Source organism: Rhodotorula toruloides (genome assembly GCF_000320785.1).
Source record: "Rhodotorula toruloides NP11 unplaced genomic scaffold Scaffold35, whole genome shotgun sequence".
Classification (NCBI taxonomy): domain Eukaryota; kingdom Fungi; phylum Basidiomycota; class Microbotryomycetes; order Sporidiobolales; family Sporidiobolaceae; genus Rhodotorula; species Rhodotorula toruloides.
The window spans coordinates 122,193-142,746 of record NW_015622995.1 but is presented as its reverse complement, the minus strand read 5'-3'; the positions used below and the strand labels follow the sequence as shown (position 1 = coordinate 142,746).

Sequence of the window (20,554 nt, the reverse complement as noted above, 5' to 3'; positions counted from 1 at the left end):
GGTGGACCCGCTCGGCCAGGGGCGTCGTGAATCTTAGGATGTGATTCCGTCGCCGCCAAGGAAACAGAACAAGCCGGTAGGGCGGTCTAGCAAGCCCAGCAAGCGTTTGAGCGGGAGCAGAGTGAGCGTTCGAGGTCGAAGGGAGGTCAAGCGAGCGGGTTCTCCTCGTCCTGTTCACCCGCTGCCTCAGATTGGGCTCGTTTGCTGCTTGTGACCTTGCTACGACTGCTCTCGAGGCCGTACTGACTGGCGCCTTGCTTCCCACGCTATCACTTGCCTCCTCGCCAACTTCATCAGTCCTCGCGGCCGACTTCGACTTGCAGCGCGACAACAGCTTGCGGCGATTGACGATGGCCTTTCAGACGATGGGAGAGTGCATGGTGTGCGGGAAGGAGACGAAGAACCGGTGCTCGGCGTGTGCAAAGGCAGGACTCGACCTCTTCTTCTGCTCGCCGGAACACCAGAAACTCGTGAGTTCCGTCCTCTTGTTCTCTGCGCTTCACAGGCTCTCTCATGCTGATGGGACGCTCGTGCTGTAGGTCTGGTTCGGCCACAAGCTCGTGTGCGGGCAAAACGCCTTCCCTCTCGTCCTCCCGCTACTTTCAGCCGACGAACTAGACGTTGCGCTTCGAGATCTGGACAAGCCAATGCTCGACGCGTTCGATGGTGGCACAGATGTGAAAGTCAGCGCCCTTTCCTCGGCGAAGTTGTGCACCGGAAAGTCACGCGAAGAGATTGTGGTGCGCTGTTTGCTAAAGTCCTTCCCCGCGGATCGTGAAGCCTGACCTGTGCTGTGACGGTTCTCCGCAGGCTGACATGCGCTACGCCTCGACCACGGCATCTCCTCACGCGCCTGTTCGAGCCCGCAGCACGCAAGTCACCCTTCTATTAGCTCGCCTGGCCTGTCCCGTCGGTTACACGCGTTCCCCTCGCGACGACCTCCTCTCTAGTTGGGCTCGACATCAAACTCGCTTGATCAACGACGAACTGCTCCCGATCTTCATGACGGACGCCTCGGTGGAACAAACGGTGCTTGCGCACCGCTTCTTCTGCATGTTGGCACTCCCGCAGACGGAGGCGGCACGCTCGCTCAAAGACAAGACCGTGGAGGACGATATCGCTTCCCTCTGCAGAGATAGTGTGATCCGCTTCGCCCGAGCTCACTTCGGTCCCGCCGCACTCGAAGGACACCTCACCAAGCCCACCGCCTCTGGTGCGAAGTGAAGTTTTGCCACTCAGTTCGCGGAAACGACGCTTACATCAATCGTCTGGAGTATATCCCCGTCGCTTTATGCCTGTTCTAGTCTGCAACGTCGCTCATGCTCTTCCACTTGTTCCGGCATCCTACGGAAGTGTGAGAATCTCTCCTGCAAACCACATTGATGCCTGCCTCTGGACGCTTTGCCGCCCTCTCGTGCTTCTCCGTCTCCAGACCACGATGTCTTCTCCAGCAGACTTGCGAAAGAGGGGGCAAGTGCGACGGTACAATACAGTAGGACTAGCTTTTGCACTGGGACAGTACGGAAAGAAGCGACGAGCGACGAGAGAAAGACCGAGTGAGAAGCTGAAAGAAACGAGGGAAAGGGAAGACTGCGAGTGAAGGGGTGAAGGCGGGAAAGCGGCAGGGGCGCAACGAGCTTGCCGTCGCCGCGTCGTTTGCGCAGAAGAATTCAAGAGACGAGACGAGCCGAGGGCGGGACAGTTTACTCGTCCTGCGAGAATCCACCAAGTCAGCCGCGCGAATCTCGAAGTTGAGCGGGTCTTAGAGGGGACTGACGGTCAATTTCGGTGCCAAATAATACCTGATGTGCCCTTGCTCGAAAGCGTACTCGACGAGCAGCGGCACCTCGTTCGACATGTGCAGGTGGACCCGCTCGGCCAGGGGCGTCGACTTGGCAAAGTTCGAGAGGTACTTGATCGAGAACGTGAGGGCGACGGCCTGCACAAGTCGATAGCGTCAGTGGCTGTACTCCGGAGAGGCGGAGGAAGGGGATCCTCACTTGCTGCAGGTTGATGCGGACGTCCATGGATTTCTCCTCGTCCCCGCCCTTCGCCTTCTTCCCCTTGGAAGACTTCGCCTTCGAAGAGGAAGAGGAAGACGCCTTGCCCTTCTTGGGCGCAGCCTTCTTCTTCTCCTTCTTCGCAGGCTTGGCCTTGCCAGACTCCTTCTTCACCCTCTTCGGCGAGGACGCCTCCTCGCCGTTCTCGTCTGCACCCTCCTCCTCCTCGGAATCCTCGACGGCCTTACGTTTCTTGCCGGCCTTCGATTTGGCGGGCGCGTCGTCGTCCTCGTCGTCCGAGCCCGAGATCTTGGGCTTGACGTCGCCCTGGGTGCCGAAACCGTCAGCTGTCGCGTCCGACGGAAAGCGCAAGATTGAACCGAGCAGGGAGAGCCTCGCGAACGCACATCCTCGTCCTCCTCCTCCTTCGGCTCAGGCTCCTCGGCCTCCTCATCCTCCTCGTCCTCCTGCTCCTCCTCCTCGTCCGAGTCCTCGCCGTCAGAGTCCGCCTTCCTGCCGCGCTTGTCCGTCGGCTTGAGCGTGACGCTCGCCGTGCCAATGTCTCCATCCGCCGAGAACCTCACGCCCTCCTTCGACACCTCAATCTTGACGCTCTCGCCCAACTCCTTCAAGTCGCGGATGATGCGCGCAAACTCGGTCGCAGGGAGATCAATCTCGGCATCGTAGACCGTGTCGGGGATACCGAGGTGCTCCTGGTCGATGTCCATGAGCTTCATCTCGTATTCGCCGACGCGGTCTGCGTGCTTCGCTTCGAAGAGGAGCGCGAGGACGTCGACGGACTCGTCGGCGCGGAGAGTGAGGATGTCGTTGTTGCCGGCGCACTTGACAATCTTCTGCAGCGACGCGAGCGAGACGCCGAGGGACCTGTACGCATACGGCGAAGCTCTGGCAGTCAGCAACCGCGCGAAAGGCGCGAGAGCAAACGAGAGAACACTACGACGCACATGTCGCGGTCGCAGCGGTACTCGGAGAAGCCCGTCTTGGCGAGGTTGAGCGAGACGAGCGCGACGTGCGAGTTGTCCATCGCTTGGAGTTTCTGCGTGGCGAATCCAGTACCACCAGTCGAGAGAGTCAGCTCGTAATGCTTCGACAGGCAGAACAGGGTAAACAGCAGCGCACGATGCCCTCGTCCGAGCAGTCAAAGTTGGCATCGGTGACGAGCTCCTTGACGGCTGTCGGCGGGCAAGTCCGTCAAACGCTTCGACTCGGCAGGAGGTAGGCGTCGCAGGGCTCGAAAGCCGAAGCGAGAGCAAGCAGCGTCGAGACTGCAGCGTACCGTCAAGGATCTGCGAAGAGGAAAGGCAGGATGTCAGTACACACTGCGCGCTACACATCTGCTCGTGCGACTACCGGCAGCAGTCGCATTCGCAGCGTTGATAGATGCACGAGAAGACGAGCGGGACGTACCTTCTTGAGGAGTTCGGCCTGTTCGAGTTTGGCTTCCTGCGAGAGGGGCAGACGAAAAGGTTTCAGCTCGTCTCCCGCCGGGCGCGCTTCGGTCGCACTGTTCGGTTGACGGCACAGGCTCTGTACGCCTCAAGACCCGCGAATACCGCAGAGAACGAAGACGCGTCGATGTCGTCCCCAAGCGAGACGCGTCCAGCCCAGTCCGGCGTACTCGTCCGTTCGTCCCGCAAAGCGTCTAGTAGTGTCGTAGAGACTGCTACGAAGTCCGCCAGCCTTCGAACCGCCCGAACTGCCGTTCACGTCTGCCACCTTCACGCGTCGCGAAAGTCGCCCGCCCATCCCATCCACCTCACACGACCCGTCCGCCGGTTTGACACGCGTGCAATGTCGATGTGCGTCCTCCTCTAGCTCAACGCTGCCCGCGCACATCCTCCCGAGCGACGAGAGACGCGCGATGGCTGGATTGACTTCATCGGTCCGTCTCTCGTCGTCCTCCGCACACCGCGTGACGCGAGCCGTTCGAGCGTGACAGCGTGAAGCTTACGAGCATGGTGGGCTGGTGCGAGTCGGGCTAGAGCGTGTGCGAGGGGAGAGGGAGGATGAAGGGAAGGGCAGAGGGAAAGGCGAGGGCGACGCGGCGTGAACGTGTGGCGACAGGGAGGAAGCGCGCGAGAGAAGGGTTCAGACGGTGGGAAACGTCGAATGGGGCCCACAGGGCGTCCTTTCCCGTCAAACATAGCGTTGTAGCGAGAGAGAGGGAGATTGTTCGTGCGCGAGGAGGAGAAGGATGCTCTTCGACGCTGCAACGCTGCAGGCGGACGGGACGGGACCGCCAGTGCCCCTCTAGACACTTTTCAGCAAGGCCTATCGACGCAGATAGCCCCAGGAAGCTGAGGCGGACGAGATGACCATCCCCTTGCTCCTCTTCCTCCTCGACCTCGACCTCGCCGCTGTCCTCGCTCTTTCGTGCGCTGCTAGACCCAGGCAGCTCTCCAGCTCCTCAGCCCGCAATAACGACGACGAAGCGACCGTCGACTCGCTCTCACACCCGCTCAGCGCCGCCTCTTCGCCGTCCTCGACAGGAATCAGACGAAGCGATGCCATCGAAGCGCAGCGGTGCTCAGCGCAGGCAGCAGGCAAAGTGAGTACTCCCGTCTAGCTGTTTGAAGTGGCATGTGCGCCTTCAGAGCTTGCCGTGGTCGAGGTTGCGCTCGTCTAGAGGATTAGCGGCGGGAACGGGCGATGAAGGCGACAACGGCGTTGCAGGCAGCGGTTGAAGGCTCGGGATGTGTATGAAGATACAGGAAGACTTTCTACAGCTCGTCATGCGCAGCCGACGAGCCAGCAGGCGTCGACAGCGCCGCTCCACCTCGACCCCTCTCGCTCTCGCTGACAAACTCTCATTCTCTCCCTACAGGGCCCGCGCAGCCGCCAACGCCTCCGCCTCGACCTCTCCACCCACCTCAGCCCCACAAGCTTCGACCTCGAACTTCACCCCGACAGGCGACTTCACCTTCCGTTCACCCTCGGGCTCTTTCTCGCGCCCTACGAACGGCTCTGCGCGAAACGGGCACGGCTTCTCTGCGCCTGGAGCGTCGACGTCAGATGAGGACGAGTCAGGATCCGAGGAGGAGTCTTCGGAGGAGGAGGAGGAGGAGAAGGAGCAGGAGAAGCCCGACTCCGAGTTGACGGAATCCGAACGCCTCGCCCGCGCTTTGGAGAAGAAGGAGCTCGGCAACCTCGCCTACAAGCGATCCGACTACCCCTCCGCGACGCGCTTCTACTCGCACGCAATCGAGCTCGACCCCTCGAACCCTTCGTACTTCCTCAACCGCGCTGCCGCGCGAATGGGCTCGAAGCTCTTCGCTGCAGCGTTGGACGACTGTCTTGCAGCCCAAGGTTTGCAGAAGAACGACCCGCAGAGCAAGACACTCCTTCGAACGGCCAAGTGTCAGCTCGTGCTCGGGTTGACGAGCCAGGCGCAGCAGACTCTGCACGAGGCGTTCCGACTCGACCCTTCCAACCGCGCCATCGCGACGGAGAAGAACCGCGCGGACAGGGTTGCGACGCACGTTGCGAATATCCGCCGCGACTTGGAGAAGAAGGACTGGAGTATGGTTTTGCTTGGTGTCGATGCGGCGGTGCGCGAGTGCGAGGCCGAAGTCACGCCCAAAGAGTGGAGGGTGTGGAAGCTTGAGGCGTTGATTGGGAAGAAGCGGTACGACGAGGCGTCGAGTCTGGCTGCGTGCGTTCTCCAGTCCTCCTTCTCTTCTTCTATCCTAAGCTGACGCCCTGCGTTGTCTCACGCAGCGACCTCCTCCGCCTCGACGCGAAACAGCCTGAACCCCTCTACTACCGCGGCTTGTGTCTTTACCTCTCCGGCTCGAACGATCAGGCGATCAAGCACTGCCAGGAGGCGCTGCGGAACGACCCGGACTACTCGAAGGCGCGGTGAGCCACGCTTTCCTCTTCGCCGAAGCGGGATTGTCGCAGCTTGTTTCTGCGTGTCAGCCGGACGAACGAATGCTCACCCCGCTCTCATTGCTCGCAGAACCCTCCTCAAGCGCATCCGCCTCGTCGACTCGCTCAAGGAAGCCGGTAACGAAGCGTTCAAGGCCCAACGGACGGACGAGGCGATTCAGAAGTACACCGAGGCGATGGAGGCGGACCCGGAGAACGAGTCGATGAAGGCGACGTTGTTGAGCAACAGGGCTGCGGCGCATCTGAGGGTGAGTTCTTCGAGGTTCGATTCGCGGGTGATTCATCCGCCATGCGGATGGGGCACTTGCTTCATCTGGACGACTCGGGCTCACCGCGACTTGCTATCTCGCAGGCCAAGTCCTACGCCTCCGCCATCGCCGACTGCTCCGCCTGCCTCGCGGTCAACTCCACCTACTTCAAAGCATTCCGAACACGCGCGCGTGCCCACCTCGCGCAAGAAGACTGGGAGGCGGCCGTCGCCGACTTCAAGCAGGCTTTCGACCTTGCGCCAGAGGGAAGCAACGACGAGGCGCAGCTGAAGAAGGAGGTGAGGGAGGCGGAGCAGAAGCTCAAGCGGAGCAAGATGAAGGTGCGTTCGCTTTCGGTCTTCCTGGACTCGCTCGCGAGGCTGACATTTCGCCTGGATCGGTTTTGCAGGACCACTACAAGACCCTCGGTATCCACTCCGAGGCGACCGAAGTTGAGATCAAGAAGGCGTATCGCAAGATGGCGATCATCCATCACCCGGACAAGGGCGGAAGCGAGGCCGCGTTCAAGGAGGTCAGCGAGGCGTACGAGATCTTGTCCGACCCGCAGCGGAGGGCAAAGTTCGATGCCGGCATCGACGAGGTGCGTTCACTTCGCCATTTCGCAGCTCGAGCAATACTGACACGCGTTCCGAGCAGAGCGATCCGACGGGCGGCATGTCAGGCTACGACGATTTCGGCGGGTCACCATTCGGGATGGGCGGTTCACCCTTCGGCGGCTTCGGCGGTGGATTTGGTGGCGGGTTCGGCGGCGGGTATGGCGGCGGCGGAGCGTTCAACATGGAGGACATGTTTATGGGCGGAGGAGGAGGAAGGCGAGGGTACGGCGGAGGTGGGTACTCCTACGGGTTCTAGTTTCTCGTGCGAGAATGCACGAGCGTGCTGTCACGCGTTTATTGTCGAACCAGCCGTCCTCGCAGCGAGTGAGGGAGATGAGCTGAATGGGATGGGCGAGAACTGCATTGCTGGGTCTCTATGAGGGTCCATGCGGTGAGAGCTGCTAGATACGGGTATCAGGAGACTGGCTGGCTACGTATGCGGATTGAGAGTGAGGAAGCGAACGGGAGAAGGGAGGAAGGATAAGAGGATGACGAAGGCGAGCGAAGTGCGAACCACTCATCCCTTCGACCCGCCCTGCAGTATCTGCCCGAGCGTCGAGTACTGGAGCTGTGCATCGTACGCATCGTGCCTCGGCACCTCGACGAATGACGAAGCGAGCGAAGACCCCTCGCTGCTGTACGAGCCTCGAGCGCTTGTAGGCGTTGAGATGCCCACGTCGCCTACAGATGAGGTAGGGCGAGAGGAGTATCGCGAAGGCGGTTCGGAGCACTGCGTAGAGGGTTCAGGGGGATAGGTCGATAGCCACGAGTCGTCGACGATGGGCCCGGCCGGCTGGTAGGCGCAGTCTATCGCCTGGTCGACGGCGAGCTGGGTCTCCGGTACCGAGTAGGCGGACTCGTACGAGTCGTAGCGGCGTATACCTTGCTCGGGTGCCGAGTGGGAGCAGGTGCGAGGGGAAGAGGCGGGAACGGTGAGGCCGGAGGGAAAAGTTGTGTGCGCTGTGTCGCCCTCGCTCGACCCAGCTGGCGCTGGGACTGGAGTCGAGGCGTTTGACGGGTGAACGGTCGGGTCGGAGATGTTGACTAGCTGCTGCGGGAAGGCGTAGCCCAACCCAGGCGAAGGAAAGCGAGGGTCGTAACCGGCTGCGTTGGCGGCGGACGTTGTTTCGGCTGGGGAGGAGGAGCTCTCGTCGCATTCTTCGACGCAAAGTCATTCTCGATGACGGACAAGGGGACGGAAAAGTCGGCGAGGCGAGGGTCGAAGACGTGAAAGGGAAAGTTGGCGAGGTCTGCGAGTCGCGTCAATCTTGACACTGACCGTGTATCCCAATGACTAGTTCGACGCACCTGCCTCGCCGCCCAGCTGCTTGACGAGCTGCTTGAGCTGCCAAGTGAGCTGCAACAAGCTTCGCATCCTCGCCTGTCCCTCCCTCACTTGGTACGACAAAACACCGAGGTCAAAGCGGTACTTCTTGATCGTTGCATCGAGTGATTTGCGCTCGTCAAGCAGAGCGTCGAGCTCCTCGGGTGTGGTTGGGTTCAACGGGCGACGCGAGGCCGACGTTGGTGGACGAGCTGTCGGGTGCGAGGTGGGCGAGGGAGCGGTGCGAGATCTGCGACGAGGTAGTGACGTAGGAGGGTAGGAGGGCTGCCAGCGCGGAGGTGGACGAGGTGTGGAAGAAGACCGTCGAGAGGGTGCAAGCGGCTCGAAGCCACTAGGCGGAACGAAGGGTAAGGCGAAAGGGCCCAAGGTGGCGGTAGGCTCTCCATCGACGGAGATCTGCGACGACGATCGACCGGCGAGAGCGGGACGGGACGGCATAGGTAGCTCGTAGTTTGGCTGAGGTGCGAGGTCCGAAGCAAAAGTTCGCCCCGACAACGCCTTCAAATTCCGCCGCGACGTCGTTGGCGAAGGGCCAATGGCGCCTCGGCGTCGGATCAAGTCGACGTTCTCGGGCCTGTCGCGGTGGAAGTCGGGGTTCTGGAACTCCCACGTCTCCTGCTCGCCCTTGGTCGGCTTCGCTCGAGGTACGGTCCTCGCGGTCACGACCTTGCTGAAGTTGTAAAGGTTGAGTTGACGAATGAAGGACTGGAAGTTGCGGTGTCGGAAGTAGCGGGGAAGGACGTTCTGAGCGAAGGTGTCCGGGTCGAAGACGGTGAAGGTATCGCCTGACTCGCTGAAGGCGATCCAGGGTTCGTTGCGTTCGTCGGTCAGCATGCTGTCAAACGCGAGGGTGAGCTCATTCTCGGCCGGGAGAAAGGGCTCGTCGGCTCACTCGTAGAGACGATGCACGAAGACCCTATCGGACGAGCCTCGCCTTTCCGTAGTCTCGCCTGTCGACTGGCCATCGTGAGACGAGCATGACGAGCCCTGGGTTACTGGCACGTCTTCCTGAGCCGGCGACGAGGCGGTCAAGTCGAGCACGGGGTCTGGGCGCGGGAAGGAGGGGAGAGGCGGGACGACGCGAAGCTGAGTCTGTGGAACGGCGTCTGGAGTGGTAGGCGTATAGAGCGTGAGGGGACTGAGAGTAGGAAGGGAGGAAGCGCTGGAAGAGGCGGCCGAAGCGCTTGGTTGCGTCGATAAGAGGCTGGGCGCGATCTGTTCTGCTGACGCAAGATGGGCACCGACAGTGTCGACCGTAAGATGCGGGACCGCACGCATTGCTGGCGAGTCTGCAGCGTACGTCTCAGCGCCTGCAAGAGGAAGAGAGAACGTGCAGCCTCGGGCAAAGCGAGCTGCGGGTCTGGATGAGGTCGTGAAGTCGATTGAGCAGCCTCGGCTCGTGCATAGATGCAGGAGGTGGCTCGTCAGAGAGCGACCTGCGCCATTGTCCGGCACCAGGAGACTCGATGCTGAGCAGCAGGAGGTCGCTGGAGGAAATGAGCGCGATCGAAAGGAGACCTCAGGTGCGCATCGCAGCTCGCCTCGGTGGATGTGCTTAGGCGTGGCTCAGTCGATGTGCTCGGGCGGAGCGAGACGGTCAAAGCGGGCGAGTCGGCGTGGGAAAGGAGTTACAGCGGCGAGCGAGGGAAACTTCATGCGGTCCTTCTTCGACAGGCGTGGAGATCTCCTGTGAATATATTGGTCAGCTTGTGCGCACAGGAGAGGCAGTACGAATCGAAAGAACGCACCTCCTGCTCCTCCTCCTGTATCCCAGGCCCTCATCAGACGCAACCCCAGCAATCGGATCGCCTGCACGCGCGAAAGGAGTCTGGTACGATGCACGCCAACTCGCTGATGGCTGTGCTTCCTAGCGGACAGGTTGCCGTCCGTCCCGAGAGGAGGCTGATGAGGATCAAGTGAGGAGCGTAGCGGGACGTGCAGGGCATGCGGTCGAGCGAGAGGAGCGTCAAGAGCTCAGGAGGTATCGTAAAGGTGGCAGCGAGCTTCCGCAAGGCCAGCGACGCGGTGCAGCGAGAGCAATGAGCTGGCGAAGTGCAAGAGGGGTGTCGCGTTGAGGGGAGCGAGCGATTTGGCCGCCCGGCGTCCGCCTGCAGGAAGCCTTCACGGTGTATCCGATGCTGTAGCACCTGGAGGAAGCTCGTTGAAGCAGCGAGCGCTCGGGTTAGGTCGAGGAGCGAAGGGAAGAGGAGAGGACGTCTTCCTCCTCAGCAAGAACGACGCAAACTCATGCAAATGCAGCAATAAGAACTTCTACAACACTCGAGTGTCTATGCACAAGTGAGGAGAGAAGGAGCTCGCATCAAGCGACGTAGTCCATCGTTCCCTTGTCGTCGCGGTTCATGACCCTGGCGTACTCGAGGAGCAAGCGGAGGAGGTACGCCTGCATGTCGACCCAGCGCCTGCCACGCCACATCATTAGCCTCGTGATAGTGCGGAGTTGAAACGGAAGGGGAGACGAACCAGTTCTGCTCCGTCCACTGCTTCCCAGCACTCGCGACCTTCTCCGCCAACTCGTCGTGTCCGCCCGACCCGTCGTATGGCGAGCCTTTGAAGAAGGCTATGATGGGGAGGAGGTCGGTGTAGTCGGTCTTGACGGGGACGTAGCTGCGCAGAGCAAGGTTAGGTGGTGCTCGAAGCGGAGGAAGCGAGGTGGACGCACTGGACCCAAGGCTGGATGCGGTCTGAGTACCATTCAGGGAAGATGGTGCTCTTGAGAACGAGCGAGTTGCTCACCATGAGACTGTCGACACGAGATCGTCAGGACGCGTCGGCGAGTTGCGAAGGCGAGGAAAGGACGAACCGATGGAAGCGGCCGGACCAGCCGTTACCGTCCACGTCGATGACATACTTGTACTGCAACGCTCACACCCATCAGCCAACGCTCCTCGACAAGCGAAAGCGGGCGAACGCACCTGATTCTGCTCCTCGACCGGCATGAACCCATCGAACTCGAACTCGCGCTCCAAGCTTGCGCACTCCTGTTCCGTCCCGCACTGGGCCGGCCAGCCGGCGAACTTGACGTCGAGGAACTCGTCCGTTAGGTGCATCGTCGGGATGACTTGCGATTCGACACGGCTGGGAGAGCCGGGGCGGTCGTGCGCGGCGAGAGGGATGGAGAGTTGGCCGGTCGCGTAAGGTACTACGAGGCGAGCGTCAGCAACAACATGCTGTGCGAGAAGGAGGACAGCGAGACGCACGCTTCGCCAACCTAACCCTCTGGCTATACTTCCTCGCATGGGGCTGCGTCAAATCGCTCCCAGTCGTCGAGCCCCTCCAAAGCGCCTTGTCGTGCTTCTTCAGCGCCCATGGAAGATCGGGACCGACAGGGGCTTCGTATTGTTCGAGAGGCGGGAGGAGGAGGTCGGAGTGGAGTGAGGAGGTGGTGAAGGAGAAGAGAGGGAAGAGGAAGCCGGGGCGGGGGCCGGGCCTGCGAGCGGGACGAGTCAGGAGGACGTCAGAAGAAGCGACCGAAGCAGCTTGAGACGCACCAAGCAGTAAAGCCATGGATGGCCTGGTTCTCCGGATGCTGGCAAACGTCCATCGCCTTGACATGGTCAAGCCCGATAAAGCTCGTCTTCTCCGGAGCTTGCCAGTCCATGCGCTTCTCGAAGTGCTCGGCTTCTTGGAGCGGTGACTGAGGAGGGCAAATGACTTGCCAGCCGTCGAGGTCCCAGTTGTCCTTGAAGGTCGCCTTGTCGTCGAGGACTGCGGCGGGACTAGTCAGCTTCATTCAACGAGGGAGCGCAGACGTCCACTCACACTTTCCAGCCTGCGCAGCGGCTTCGTGCATCTGCTTGTGCGCGCCGGAAAGGACGATCCAGGGGACATCGGCAGCTGCAACGAAAAAAGCGTCAGCGCATGCTCACTGCAGGAGAACGAGCACGTCGACGCACAGGTGATGGTGATGTTCAAGTCGGGAAGCATGTCCTTGACGCCCTCGAGGAGCGCCATCATCTGCTCGGCCCTCGGGTTGGCCTTCGTCCCCGGTCCCTCCGCCTCCAGTTTGCCCACGCCATCCTCATGCCGCAACTTGATCGTCGCTGTATGTTGATGGATCCAATACTCTTCCTCGCCTGTCACATTCTGCAATACCGCGCTGCGTTCTTGCAGGACTTCCGGCGAGAGGGCGGCGAAAGGCAGGATGCGTTCGTAGATCGAGTCGTACTCGTCGAGGAGTTGGACGTTGTTCGACTGTGCAAAACGGAACCAGGCGTCGAAGCCGCGAGGAGGGGGCTGGTTGTACCGTCGCCGGTACTCGGCGACTGCTTGTTCGAGTGTTCGGCTTTGGCGCGAGACTTTGCGGTGCCATGCGAATTCGGCTTCGCGGATGAGGTGGTGGATAGGATGTGGTTGAGGCGGGACGACGTCGGTTCGAGCGGAGAGGTCGGCCGGAAGGGCAGGGTAGAGGATCTCGCCGTGGTCCTCCTCGAAGCGCAGGTTGGCGAACGGGTCGGGGCAGGACGACAACCAGGACATGTACCGACACCGCTGTTCCGCGACCTTCGAGGCGACGCTCTGCATCCGTTTCGCCGCGAGTCGCACCTCAGGCCGCTCGTGCTGGTGGATGAGGAGGGCTGCGCCAGCGAGAATGGTCACGGCGAGCCAGAGTACCCGGCTTGATCGAGCGCTTCTGCGAACTCGACGAGTCGAGAGTGCAGGCGAGTAAGGGAAGGGCGAACGAGGAGTCTTGAGGAGGGGAGAGTCGGATTTCGACGAGTCTGGCGAGCCGATGCGAGGCGAGTCGGCGTACGGTTCAAAGCCGCTGTAGGCGAAGGCGGGGAAGTCGCGGGATTCGCCGTCGGCTGTCAAATGGTAGTTCTCCACGACAACCAGCGAGCGATGCGGGATGGACTGCATGGCCGAGGGAGTCGAGGGAGGAGGTGAACGAGTGACGGTGGTTGGCGTGAGCGAGCGGACGGGACGGCACAGATGCACAGCGAGTCCAGCAACGTATCAACGGAGAGAACAGACACGAAAGAGCAGCGAGAGCGAGGCAAGCGGGAGAGAGAAGAAACGGCGAGCAAAGGCGTCCTCCCCGAGCGATGGTTTCGGCGGCCGGGAGCGTGCGTTAGCTTTGTCCGTGGAACAGCGCGCGCCATGCCCCTGTCTCTTCTTCCTTCGGCCGGGTTGTGTGAGGTGCGCGGGAGAGACAACGGTCAAAGGGAAGACGACGAGGAGAAGACAAACAGTCCAAGTCGCAATTGTCCTCAATCAAGCAAGGCGAAGCGGATAATGGGACTACTTCGACAACGGGCACGACAACCGACGTAGCAGCCGGCGCGGGAAGCGCGCGACAAGCGAGCGACGAGCCGAAAGTCAATCTTTGTCGAGGAGAAGGGGATGAACGGAGATGCGGTCCCGCGACGAGCGAGCGTTTGAAGCGGTAAATGCGAGTGTCCATGCACGTACAAGCCCCTACTCCTTCTCACGTTCCTTCTCGCGGTCACCCAAGCCCAACGCAGGATCTGGCACCGCTCCATGCTCCGTCTTCAACTGCGTCCGGGTCTTCGGTCGTCCTCCTTCGCCAAACTTCTCGATGAGCTGCCACGGGAGCGGTGTCAGCGAGTGGGCTCAGAACGTAGGAAAGAGGTGGGCGCACGAAGGACTCGAGCCAGCGCATCAGTTCCCAGTAGGCGTTGCGCGTGCTGATCGAGTGGTCCGAGTCGGTGAACATGCGGAAGCGGAAGTCGCTGCGAGCGTTCAGCTCGTGAGCAAACCGCGCGAGAGACTATCAGGGATTGGCTCGAGACGCACCGGACTTCAGCCATTGTCATGCGGTCGAGCAAGAGCGCCGACTGCTGGAAGTGTACATTATCGTCGCCCGACCTGCTCAATCTTACTCATCAGCAAACGCTCGCTCACGAGGAAGACGCCGAACGCACCCATGCGCCAGCGCAAAGTGAGCGTGCTTGAACCCGTCCATCTCGTGCACCGAGCTGTTCGCATACCCGACCGGGTTGTGCGCTGGCGTGAACATGTAGCGCTCGGTGTAGAGCGAGTCGTCTATGCGACATGCCGGAAGTCAGGACCTGGTCGAACGGGGAGCAGACGAGGAGGAACGAATCGCTGGACGCACAGAGTCTCCAGTCGGTAACGGGCGCAACCGCCATGCCGAGCGAGAAGACGGACGAGTTTGCCTCGATGATCTTGGAAGTGAGGAAGCCGCCGTAGGACTGCGACCACGATAAATGTCAGTCCCGCGCTCCCACGCTCGAGGAAAATTCCGCGACCCACCCATCCCCACACCCCGATCCTCTTCTCATCCACATACCGCTTGGCAGCCCACCTCCTCGCCGTCTCGACCACATCTCTCGCCTCGAGCTCCCCTAAGCGTCCCCTCACAGCCGTGCGGAACTTTCGACCGCGGAAACCGGTTCCGCGTGGGTCGATCCGGACGACGATGTAGTTGTGCTGAGTCGTGAGGTAGTGCTGGAAGTCGCGTTGCCAGCGAGTGTTGACCATTTGCGAGTTCGGACCGCCGTAGCTGTGCGCGATACGAAGTTCACAAAGGATCAGCTTCTAGCGGAAGACTCGCAAGCAAGCCGAAGCGGTGAACTCGGCACGTACACTTGAAACAACACCGGATAATGCGTTCTCCCACTCTCGTCCATCCCAGGCGGCCTCATCTCAACCACATTCACTTCAACCGTCTCGTCCTCGCCCCTCCTCTTCTCACCCGTCGGAATCGCCAGCGTCGAGTAGACGAGGTTCGCGTGCTGGTACTGCGCGTCGAGGGAAGAGAGGGCGGCGTTGTCGGTCAGGGTGAGGGAGAAGGAGGCGTCGTCGGCCTTGAAGAGCTTTTGCCAGGGTACGCCGGGTCCCTCTGTGCGCGCCCGAGACCGCGTTCGCATCAGTCGCCGATACCTTCGGGAAGAGGTCGGAGGGCTGATTGAAACCCTGCGGAACGCACCGTAGTTGACCAACCAAACCCCTCCGCCCGGGCTCACACTGACGCTATGATACCCGTCCTCTCCATTCACCTCCGTCAACGACTTCGGCTCGGTCATCTTCGAGCGACCGGATCGAAGCGACTCGAGTTCGAGGAACGAGCGGGGGATGGGAACGGTAAGGAGGTGTCGGGAGGTCGAGGGGCGGGCGGCGATGAAGTAGCTGTGCGCAGTCCATCGACGGAAACTGTCAGCCGCTTGCGAGATCAGGATCGTCGAGACGCCATGAGGGGGCGCGGGACGCAACGCACACACATCCCCTCTGTAAATCGACCCTCTCGATCTTCCCGTCCACCTCCCACTCCCCATCCGTCAGGAACACCGGTTCCTCCGCATCAGCGGGCGAGAAATACGCGATGTGGTTGTAGCCCGAGGGGGAGGGGACGATGTCGAGGTAGCCGGGTGGGTAAGGGGGGATGGGAGCAGAGGAGGAGGGCGAAAGGAGCGGGACGATGGTTTGTGACTGTGAGTTCATGCAGGATCTCTCTCATCAGCTTCTGCTCGACGACGGGGAAAGAAGGTGAAGCGATGCAGTCACGACTCACCGCCTCTGCCCACCCTCCATCCCTCTTCACCCAATCCACATCCCTCACAACCCGTCCCCTTACCTCCCTCGCCCCCTCCCCCTCCCTTCCCTCCACCCACACCCCCTCAAGATCCCACAGAACCACCCTCTCCCTCCTCGCCTCCCTATCCGTCACTCTCACGAGCACCTCCTCCTCGGACACCCACGCGACTTCGGTGATGACTGCGTCTGCGGCGGGGAGGTCGGTGAAGGGGAGTGTGAGAGTGAGGAGGGAGGAGGCGGAAGAGGAGCGGGGGAGGGAGAGGTAGTGCGTGAGGGAGAAGATGTGGATTGAGACGAGCGGATTGGGGTACCCGGCCTGCGTGCGCTCGACCATGGCTCGCATCAGCGCCCGGCAGTTTAGCAAGAACACCGAAGAGCAGACAGTATCATACGCACCTTGGGATACGGCACCTCCACCTTTCCTGGATACTCTTCCCCTCCAACCTCGTTCGGATTCGAGTTGTACACCGGGTACTCATAGATTGGTACGTCGGATTCGTTGAACGAGAGGAAAGCGAGGTACGACGAGGAAGGGGACCAGTAGAGGGTCGAGTCGGAGGAGAAGATCTATCACTTCCTCGTCAGTTTCGCTGAACGACAAAGAAGGGAGAAAGAGGCGACTCACCTCCTCTTCGTAAACCCACGGCGGTCGTCCACTCATCCTCACCCTACTCCCCTCCTTCGTAACCCTCACCGCCCGCTCACCTACCTCTCCCCCCTCACGCTCCGCAGCATCCCACTCCCCCGCGGGCAGAACACACAAATCGTTCTCGTGCACGAATGCAAGGTGGTGCGAAGTTGGGGAGAAGTGGGCTGTAAAGGTTTTCGGAGGGTAGGACGGGGAGAAGAGAGGGAGGGCGCGGGGAGAGGACGAGGTGAGGGGGAAGAGGTGGAAGTTGCTCAGAGTGGAGTGGCGCCAGACCTGCGAATGGCGAAAGTTGAGCATGGCTTGGTTCAGGAAAGGAGGGGAGGAAGCGCACCTTGGTCCAGTCCGTGTTGAACAAGACGACCTTCCCATCCGCGCTGAGCTTGAACTGCGCCCAGTCGAGCTTCCTACCTCGAGGCTGTACACACACCACGTCCTGATCAGCGGCCTGACAAACTTATGCAAGACCGGCGAAAGCAGGCAGAGAGTTGAGGACGCACATCTCGCACATCGTTCCCCTCGACCAAGATCCGCGATGAATTGGCGTTCAGGTCGGTTAGGAGTATGGAGCCTGAATGAGTTTTTTGCGAGTAGACGCCGTCGCCGGCTGCGCGACGAAGTTGATAGTGCCGAGCAAAGTGGGCGGAGCAGGAGGCGACGAAGGGGATCTTGTCAGCAAGACTCCTCGTACGCCGTGTGTTCGCATCCATTCCTCAGCTTCGCAAAGAGCGCGCGACTCACCTTCCGCCAACCACTCGATTTCCACCTTCTCCGTCCAGAAAGTCCCGTTCCTCAACTCGTCCAAACTCATCACCTTCTTTCCCGCTTCGCCGACATAGGTATGTGCTCCGTCGCTTTTCAGGAGTGATGAGGTGGAGATGCTGGTATATGGGGAGAGTGTAGAGAAGAGGACGAGGGAGAGGAGGATGAGGGAGGTCGGGAGGAGGGCGAGGAGGAGTAGGCGGCGCTGCGGGCATCGAACGCGGTGTAAGTTCTCGTCAGACGGAAACGATTAATGGCTTGGATCGCACCTTGCGCGCTTCTGTCCCTTTGGTCTTCTTCCCGCTCAACAACCCCTCGGTCCAGCCAAGATCTTCCTCCTCCTCGTCCTCGCCTGCGCCCTCGACGTCTCTCCTCCCCCCCGTCCTCTGTCCAGCCTTCTCATCGTACTCGTCCTCGTCAATCCCGCTATCGCTACTCTCGTCCGCCCCGTCCCGCGAGCCGTGCCATTCAACGGGCGGCGAAAACGGGTCCGGCACGACCAGCAACCTCGAGAGTAACGACGAGTCCGGTCGACCCTGGCGCGGATCAGATCTCGCAGCGCTGCTAGACTCGCCCAGCTCGACCGGCAGGGGCGTGTAGGACGACATCGCTCGACGGCCAAGGGAAGTGGGGAGGGGGAGGTGTGTGCCGCGACGAGGGCAGCGGGCGGGCTGCGAGCGCTCGGGGTCGAGTCTAGCGAGTCGTGTGCGCCAGCTTGGCAGTCCAGCAGCGCGGTCTGGCGGTGTAGAGGAGCGAGTACGAGGGTAAGGAGTGAAGTTGTAATCTGTTTGTATTGACGCTTACCCGGGTTGTATTGCTCGCTTCAACCTCGCTCTTTCGCTGGTTCTGGGTGTTGGACAATTACGAGTACACTGTAATACATCACTTACACCTATTTCCAGTGCAAACAGAGCGAGTTTAGGAGTAGCCGGCTCACGACTTCGCCGTCTCCGCTTCGTTCTTCGCCTTCTTCCACGCGCTCACGCTCTCTACGCTCGACGATGGCCGCCATGCAGGACACTCCCATCGACAGCATCCCTCAGGTACATTCCACGCTCGCCCGCGCATCTCCCGCTCGCTTTGGTGCCGTCCTCGCTTTCGGAGCTTCGAAACAGGCGGGAGGGAGGGATCGTGGTGCAGCGGACGCTTGGGGAGGACTCGCTGGACTCTCGGCAGTCTGTTCAAAGTTACTGCAGACTTTCTGGACCGGTCCCGCCCTTCCCGCGCCCGTCGTCGCTCTCCAGCACCCATTCCCCACTCGACTCTCCGGCAAACTCGCCGCTGACTCTCCCCCTCGCTCGATCCGCAGGCCTACGACACCGTCACCAAGGCCTTCTTGTCGGGAAAGACTAGGCCCATCGCCTGGCGCAAGGCGCAGATCAAGAAGCTCGGGTTCCTTGTCGTGAGTTGGCGGTTCCTTTGCGCGGTCTTTGCGTCGGCTCGTCCAGTGCAGGCTGCGCTGGTGGGAGTCGTCGACGTCCAGCTGTAGCTTCTGACTCTCACGTCTCCCCGGCCTACAGCAAGACAACGAAGACGCCTTTGTCCGCGCCCTCGAGCAAGACTTTGGCCGCCCGGCTTTCGAGACGATCACCGCCGAGATCAACCCCGTCAAGGCCGAGATCAACGAAGTCTACGACCACCTCGAGAAGTGGGCCAAGCCGAGGCGCGTCAAGACGTCGGCGACGTGGTACGCTACCAAGCCGACTGTTTACTCGGAGCCCAAGGGCGTCACGCTCGTCATCGGAACGTGGAACTGTGCGTGCGCCTCGATTGCACGAGGTTGAATGCGTGAGCTGACGGAAGACGTCGACGCAGACCCGATCACCCTCCTCCTCGTCCCGCTTCTCGGCGCGATCTCTGCCGGCTGCACTGCGCTCGTCAAGGTGCGCTTGCCGCTTTCACCTGCTTCCACTGTTCTTCTCACTGACGCCCCCGACGCCCGCAGCCCGCCGAGCAAGCCCCTCACGTCGCCGCGCTCGTCGCCGACCTCCTCCCGAAGTACCTCGACCCAACGGCCTTCATCTGCATCAACGGCGCCATCCCCCAAGCCACCGCCTTGCTCAAGCTCAAATTCGACCACATCTTCTACACCGGTTCCGGAACGGTCGGCAAGATCGTTGCGCGTGCAGCGGCAGAGCATCTTTGCCCTGTCACGCTCGAGTTGGGAGGAAAGAGTCCGGCGGTCGTGCTTGATGATGCGGATATTGAAGTTGTTGCGAGGAGGATCGTTTGGGCCAAGTTTACCAACGCTGGACAGGTGCGTCGCCGCGGGCGACATGCGTTTTTCCTCTGGGCTCGCGCTGACTTGCTCCCGCCCTTGCTCGCACAGATCTGCATCTCGACGGACTACGTCCTCACCACCCCCCAGACCGAGCCGAAGCTCCTCGAAGCCCTCAAGCGCGCTCTCGCCGCCTTCTCCGCCAACCCCGCCGCCTCCTCGTCCTCCGAGAAGTCGTCGACCTCGCTCGTGCACAACCCGAACTACTCGCGCATCATCAACCAGAACCACTACAACCGCGTGTCGAAGCTGCTTGATGCGACGAAGGGCGAGGTGGTTGTTGGCGGTGGGAGGGACGAGAAGGAGCGCAAGATTGAGGTCACGATCGTGAGGGGCGTCAAGCCTGACGACTCGCTCATGTCGGGTGCGTAGCGCGTTCTCTCCCCGCTCAAATGAGTGAGGCTGACGGCTTGCGGCGAGCAGAGGAGATCTTCGGCCCCGTCCTCCCGATCATGACCCTCCCGACGCTCGACGACATGGTCAAGTTCATCCAGTCGCGCGACACCCCTCTCGCGCTCTACGTCTTCACGCAGAGCAAGAAGAACCGCGACTTCAGTTCGTCCCGCCCCTCTCTCTCTCGCTGACACGCCAGGAACTGATGCGGTGGTCGCAGTCTTTGAGCGCACTCGCTCCGGAGGATTCGTCCAGAACGATGTGCTTGTTCAGTTCATGATCCCTGGCTTGCCGTTCGGCGGTACGGGCGCGGCGGGCTACGGAAACTACCACGGTAGGCGGTGCGTCCTCCCTCTCTTACCTTTCTTCCGTCTCGGCCGGTGACTGACTCGCTTCCCCGGGCGAGCAGCACCTTCGACACGTTCTCCCACGAGCGCGCGTCGGCCAACGTCCCGACCTGGATGGACATGATCATGGCGTCGCGGTACCCGCCCTACACCCGTTCGTCGCATTCCTCCGCTCCTTCCTCGCGCTCGCTGACACCCTCGCTCCACTCCACGCACGCAGAGAAGAAGCTCAAGATGCTCCTGTTCGCGACCAAGGCGGTGATCAAGAAGCCCAGCAAGTTTGGCTCGATCTCGCGCCTGCTCAAGGTGATTGCCGCGATGGTCGCTCTCTTGGCTGTCAGGGCAAGGCTCTGACTGACCCGTCGTCGTCCTACTCCATCCCTTCTCCCCTCCCCTTTCTCTCGGGTCTTGGGTCGCGTGTGCGTCGGGCAGAAGTTGACGGGACAGGCGTGAGGCGGGAACAAGAGTCGCCC

The 20,554-nt window shown here is 61.2% G+C and overlaps 7 protein-coding genes across 7 annotated transcripts; 3 read left to right on the top strand and 4 right to left on the bottom strand.

Annotated features, from left to right (window-relative positions):
* Window positions 1–350: 350 nt before the first annotated feature.
* RHTO_05686 (zinc finger, MYND-type domain containing protein) lies at window positions 351–1,224 on the top strand (the record flags this gene model as incomplete). The annotated part of the gene is made up of 3 exons (XM_016419347.1): window positions 351–470; window positions 540–740; window positions 811–1,224. 3 exons carry the CDS (start codon window positions 351–353, stop codon window positions 1,222–1,224), a joined length of 735 nt encoding a protein of 244 aa, XP_016269875.1.
* A 479-nt stretch (window positions 1,225–1,703) lies between these two features.
* Window positions 1,704–3,978, bottom strand: RHTO_05685 (proliferating cell nuclear antigen; the record flags this gene model as incomplete). Its single annotated transcript, XM_016419346.1, has 9 exons — window positions 1,704–1,712; window positions 1,778–1,939; window positions 2,001–2,327; window positions 2,408–2,885; window positions 2,966–3,057; window positions 3,141–3,193; window positions 3,298–3,307; window positions 3,429–3,464; window positions 3,973–3,978. 9 exons carry the CDS (start codon window positions 3,976–3,978, stop codon window positions 1,704–1,706), a joined length of 1,173 nt encoding a protein of 390 aa, XP_016269874.1.
* A 547-nt stretch (window positions 3,979–4,525) lies between these two features.
* Window positions 4,526–7,030, top strand: RHTO_05684 (DnaJ family protein; the record flags this gene model as incomplete). Its single annotated transcript, XM_016419345.1, has 7 exons — window positions 4,526–4,569; window positions 4,846–5,673; window positions 5,739–5,879; window positions 5,980–6,157; window positions 6,262–6,498; window positions 6,567–6,758; window positions 6,815–7,030. The coding sequence occupies 7 exons, from the start codon at window positions 4,526–4,528 to the stop codon at window positions 7,028–7,030; spliced, it is 1,836 nt and encodes a 611-aa protein (XP_016269873.1).
* A 261-nt stretch (window positions 7,031–7,291) lies between these two features.
* Window positions 7,292–9,397, bottom strand: RHTO_05683 (transcription factor Hsf1; the record flags this gene model as incomplete). Its single annotated transcript, XM_016419344.1, has 3 exons — window positions 7,292–7,878; window positions 8,083–8,954; window positions 9,012–9,397. 3 exons carry the CDS (start codon window positions 9,395–9,397, stop codon window positions 7,292–7,294), a joined length of 1,845 nt encoding a protein of 614 aa, XP_016269872.1.
* A 1,042-nt stretch (window positions 9,398–10,439) lies between these two features.
* Window positions 10,440–12,997, bottom strand: RHTO_05682 (glycosyltransferase family 90 protein; the record flags this gene model as incomplete). The annotated part of the gene is made up of 9 exons (XM_016419343.1): window positions 10,440–10,539; window positions 10,601–10,744; window positions 10,800–10,880; window positions 10,941–10,993; window positions 11,053–11,279; window positions 11,338–11,567; window positions 11,629–11,845; window positions 11,900–11,974; window positions 12,034–12,997. 9 exons carry the CDS (start codon window positions 12,995–12,997, stop codon window positions 10,440–10,442), a joined length of 2,091 nt encoding a protein of 696 aa, XP_016269871.1.
* A 558-nt stretch (window positions 12,998–13,555) lies between these two features.
* Window positions 13,556–17,671, bottom strand: RHTO_05681 (dipeptidyl aminopeptidase; the record flags this gene model as incomplete). Its single annotated transcript, XM_016419342.1, has 16 exons — window positions 13,556–13,681; window positions 13,740–13,830; window positions 13,895–13,966; window positions 14,023–14,143; window positions 14,217–14,313; window positions 14,375–14,624; window positions 14,708–14,963; window positions 15,051–15,250; window positions 15,339–15,550; window positions 15,633–15,971; window positions 16,052–16,222; window positions 16,281–16,577; window positions 16,636–16,719; window positions 16,802–16,908; window positions 17,043–17,268; window positions 17,333–17,671. The coding sequence occupies 16 exons, from the start codon at window positions 17,669–17,671 to the stop codon at window positions 13,556–13,558; spliced, it is 2,988 nt and encodes a 995-aa protein (XP_016269870.1).
* A 393-nt stretch (window positions 17,672–18,064) lies between these two features.
* On the top strand, window positions 18,065–20,534 carry RHTO_05680 (aldehyde dehydrogenase family 3 member B1; the record flags this gene model as incomplete). The annotated part of the gene is made up of 11 exons (XM_016419341.1): window positions 18,065–18,106; window positions 18,373–18,465; window positions 18,584–18,818; window positions 18,879–18,946; window positions 19,009–19,320; window positions 19,393–19,705; window positions 19,765–19,896; window positions 19,955–20,075; window positions 20,144–20,235; window positions 20,302–20,387; window positions 20,514–20,534. The coding sequence occupies 11 exons, from the start codon at window positions 18,065–18,067 to the stop codon at window positions 20,532–20,534; spliced, it is 1,515 nt and encodes a 504-aa protein (XP_016269869.1).
* Between the last annotated feature and the right edge of the window lie 20 nt (window positions 20,535–20,554).